The sequence below is a fragment of the Dipteris shenzhenensis genome, chromosome 26 (assembly GCF_047967505.1).
Source record: "Dipteris shenzhenensis isolate YYH24624 ecotype China chromosome 26, Dip_SZ_1.0, whole genome shotgun sequence".
Lineage (NCBI taxonomy): Eukaryota > Viridiplantae > Streptophyta > Polypodiopsida > Gleicheniales > Dipteridaceae > Dipteris > Dipteris shenzhenensis.
This window is the reverse complement of record NC_141621.1, coordinates 21795621-21799756: the sequence shown is the minus strand read 5'-3', so window position 1 is coordinate 21799756 and position 4136 is coordinate 21795621. Positions and strand designations below refer to the sequence as shown.

Sequence of the window (4136 nt, the reverse complement as noted above, 5' to 3'; positions counted from 1 at the left end):
GGCAATCAGCTCTGTTGACCTAGCAATGCTTGCACTTGGGGTCACATATCCTCCACAAATAATTTCATTTTGAGCCAATCAATTGCCGTTTGACCAAATCCAACGTATGATGCAAGCCTGGATGCCCAACACTTGGAACCTCAAGATGTATGACACTGAATATCCTCCATAGCAGGCACACATACCTTGCCAGCTTTACACAATAATCCATTTCATATTTCGCTGTCTTGCTCTCTCTACCATTGATTTGGATTTGGGGCTATCTCAAATGTTCAAGGGGTTCTCCAGCCTGGACCTATTGTTGATTATATGTATTAGTTTGGCAAGTCCTCTAGAAGGAAGAGTTATGATGATATTTCCATAAGGAAAGAGCATTCACCTCCGAAATTTTGCTTAGGGCATTGACAATCCTATTGAAAGTTCCTTTGCAGTGACAAATTTCAATTGCATGAGTTTGACTCATCAAGCCTTTTAACCAAGAAGATTAGAATATATCTAAGCAAATTGTGATCAGACCATACAATGTATTTGGCCTCGTATAAGGTAAGGATTTCATACTTTCATTTCATGAACAACAATCTTTCTTGGGCATGATACCTAGTTTGGGTATTCGAAAGCTTCCTTCTTTCCAACACCAATGGCCTGCCATCTGGGAACAAGTTTGCCACAATAGTGTAGTCAGTAGAATCTGCTTCCGCTCCAAATTAGAGTTTCAAAAACATATTTAGTTCCTCACTCCACTACATTGGTGGACTTGGCTTGCCTTTTTACTTCACATCCTTCTGAAGATGTGTCAATTGGGTAGAAATCTTTGATGAACTTGTAGAGGAAACTAGTAAATTGTGGAAACCACTTAACTGACACTCATAAGGCAACGTACCACTAATAATTTATTGCAATACCAGAAAGTGTCTCATACATAGTTTTGCACATACACAACGAAAGACACTACATCCGCTGATGTATGAAACTGGATGGATCTTCATGTATCTATCTCACAGCCGTTAACTTTTTGTTTATCATATAGACAGAAAGTGTCCTGCAATGAAAGCAAAGAATCTAAGTACAGTGAATCAGAATTTCCACAGCACAGGCATGGAAACCATCTCGTCAACAAATTCAAAAGGACACAAATATCCAAATAAATATGATATAAACAGAAGAACCAGGAACGTCCTTGTTGAATACTAATCAAAACTTGATCTTCACGTTTGAAGCCTTCAACAGAGACATTCCCGCCACTAAAAGCACAAGATATAGCATAAGTGTTGTGTATGCTACAACAGCAGGGGCAAACATGGTATCCATGCTTAAATTAATCAACCCTGTCAATACATTTGCAAGAAGAAAAGTTGCCAGGAGGTTTTTATTGAGAATTTCTTCGAGTAGGAGCTGCTTGGATCCAGGAACAAAATCAGAAAGTAGCACGATTCCAAGGCCCTCAAGGTTTACAGCAAGAACAAACGTGACATATGCAAAGTTGCAGGTACGACGAGATACCCTCTCAATGAAGTAATCAAAACATAATGTTAACGCCCAGAAGAAAGCACCTAAAATCCATATCATAGCTGCACCGAGCCTTTGATCATAAGATTTATCATAAATGCTGTTTTTAGAAAAGATTTTGCCAGGCTGAAAGATGTAGTAACCAAGCTGTACGCCGAGAAGGTAAAGACCCCAGTACCCAAACAAACTAAATATGCCCTCTTTGTTTTGACTGAAAAGACTGGTTCCCCTTTCCGTGGAATTAAGGTACTTGTTCAGGCCACCAAGCAAGAGCACTTGATAAACAAAAAGAATGAATGCTCCAAGAATCCCACAATAGCGAGCAGGAATGTGAAATAAGCTTGTCAGCAGAGCAACTGCTGCCAAAGTTAAAAAGAAATTCCAGTGCACACCATACTCTCCCACATGAATCTGATAGTCGACTCCCTTTGTAAGTACCAGTCTCACAAAACCCAGAAGAAGCAGTGGGCCTGTGCTCCGAAATACACCACTCTGCTTGGTTGGTGGTAGATTACGTGCTTGCCTGGACACCAAAGCATTTGCAACCACAAATGATCCAACACCCACATCCATCAAACCTGTGCCATATGTCTCTGTCTTGGCATATCTCCTAGGGTACACATTGAAATCCACGGCAAGAATAGACATACAAGTCACCAGCATCATGATAAATCGATAGGATGCAATAGATTGCAGATGAGAACCCTTGACGTGTGCTTTAGGGGTAACCAAAGATTTCTGCACGGAGGGTTTTCTTCTCACGAGTAAGAATGCTACTGCTAAACTGCAAAGAACGCCCACAGTGCACAAATAGATCTTGTCTGCTAGAATTGTTAAACAAGCCAGTGTGGGTACGATAACAAAAGTAAAATCCAGGGCCAAAGTCCACAGAGTAGTAGTCCAAAAGTCCTGATGCTGCAGCCCTGCAGGGCTTGCTGAACCAGACGAGAAAATGCAAACGCTGCATTGACGAAGAAGAACAAATGCAGGAAACAAAGCCGAGAGGGCAGCTATTTCTACCATAGTTGTTCCAGGAAGATTGCTTACAAACTCCTCCTTAAGACGCTTGTACGCAATTGGGTCCATTCTTTGAGATCCAAACTGAGCAATATCAGATCAAGCGCCTTCCGATCTCCACGCACGCGTAGAGCCTACTGATAATCAGTCAGTTTTTGGGCCTGCCCTGCTGTGGGGAGGCCTTAGTGAAGGCTTAAGCTTTGGAGATGGGCAAAAATCGTTGTTTTTTGGGTTTTTTTGAGGAAAAAACTGATTGGTCCACGTGGTAGGTATAAGCGTGGTTTTAGCTGGTGCCACGTGGTCTTGCATGGGTTTAATCCACCAAATTCAGTTTGTATGTTTTTCTCTGGATTTGTCTTTTGTGCAGGAGAGATACGCTCGCCTGAAGCGTCGCACCTATCGAAGATGGTGCAGTGCACAAAAGCACCGTACCCGTCGAAGTTTGGGATAGGATGGTGGGAGGTTGCCAAAGACGGTGCATGAGCATTCACTGTGCATGGGTCAATGATTTCAACGCGAGCATATCGCGATTGGCAGTGTGGGATATGTTGACCTGTGTGCAGGAGAGAGCACGCTTCATGGTTACTCTACGATTGTGTGGTACTTATAAAGCTGATAGTAGTATTAGTGAAGATGTTGTACTTCTTATCTGTGCGGGTTCTTCTATAGTTTCATGCATGGCAAATCGTGAGTTTGTTGATGAGTCTTACCCTGATCATAATATCGGAAAGAAGGCGCTCTCTAGAGAACGAGGCTCTCCTGTATCGATGGACACTGGCAATACCTTTCACAGGGGTCCGAACGACATTCATTTGTAGCTTTGGCCTTATCGTATTCGTCGTTCAATTCTTTATTCAGATTCTGTGCGCAACTTTGTATTTGCATGCGTGATTTGAGGAGACTTACAGATGAATTAGATTATGTGCGCAACTTTGTATTTGCATGCGTGATTTGAGGAGATTTATTGATGAATTTGGGTTGATATACAGAAATGGTGAAGCATGTTAGTGGGAAAATCGCAATGGAAGGAGAAGATGATGCGATGTCAATTATGAAAGGTTAGTCGAAGTGATTGTTTTTTGTCAAACGTTTTTTGCCTCTCTTTCAATTTCTTGACAATCTTTTTGCATGTACAGAGACATACGAAAAGAAGAAATTGGATATGCCAGGGTTGCCATCACTTGTTAATTCTCCTGTCATGGTGTCTTCTGCAAGTAAACCTCCAAAGTAATCAAAGTTGTTGAAAAATTCTGGGATAATAAAGAAAGACAGCAAGCGTTCTCTTCATCAAGCGTTTGAGGCCGTGGCTTGCGAGGCTTACGCTGAAGGTGAGCTTGTTCTTATAGATTTGGTTCAAATTTATCTGCATGGAGTTAATTGCTTGTAAAAAGGGCTCACCACATCTCCTCCCTCGTGCGTAATAGGAAGGAGCTCCACCTGGATCTCTTTCAACCTCTGCCAGAAGACTTGTGTAGTCAGTCAATCATTTAAGATACGATAGGTGCCATTGTGGGTGAATACATAATCATTGAGAAGAGACTTAGATAGTATCTGGTGTTGTTGTGCGTGAGTATCTGGTCCTACACATTCATTTGATAGGCTCCGCCACTAAT

General features: G+C 41.9%; 1 protein-coding gene across 1 annotated transcript; it reads right to left on the bottom strand.

Moving 5' to 3' along the window:
• Window positions 1-991: 991 nt before the first annotated feature.
• On the bottom strand, window positions 992-2708 carry LOC147884813 (transferases, transferring acyl groups). The gene has a single exon (XM_087397632.1). It carries the CDS (start codon window positions 2590-2592, stop codon window positions 1192-1194), a length of 1401 nt encoding a protein of 466 aa, XP_087253758.1. The 5' UTR covers window positions 2593-2708; the 3' UTR covers window positions 992-1191.
• Between the last annotated feature and the right edge of the window lie 1428 nt (window positions 2709-4136).

Excerpts from the sequence above, each read along its gene's own strand:
- LOC147884813 (XM_087397632.1), bottom strand. The coding sequence starts at position 2,592 with ATGGACCCAATTGCGTACAAGCGTCTTAAGGAGGAGTTTGTAAGCAAT.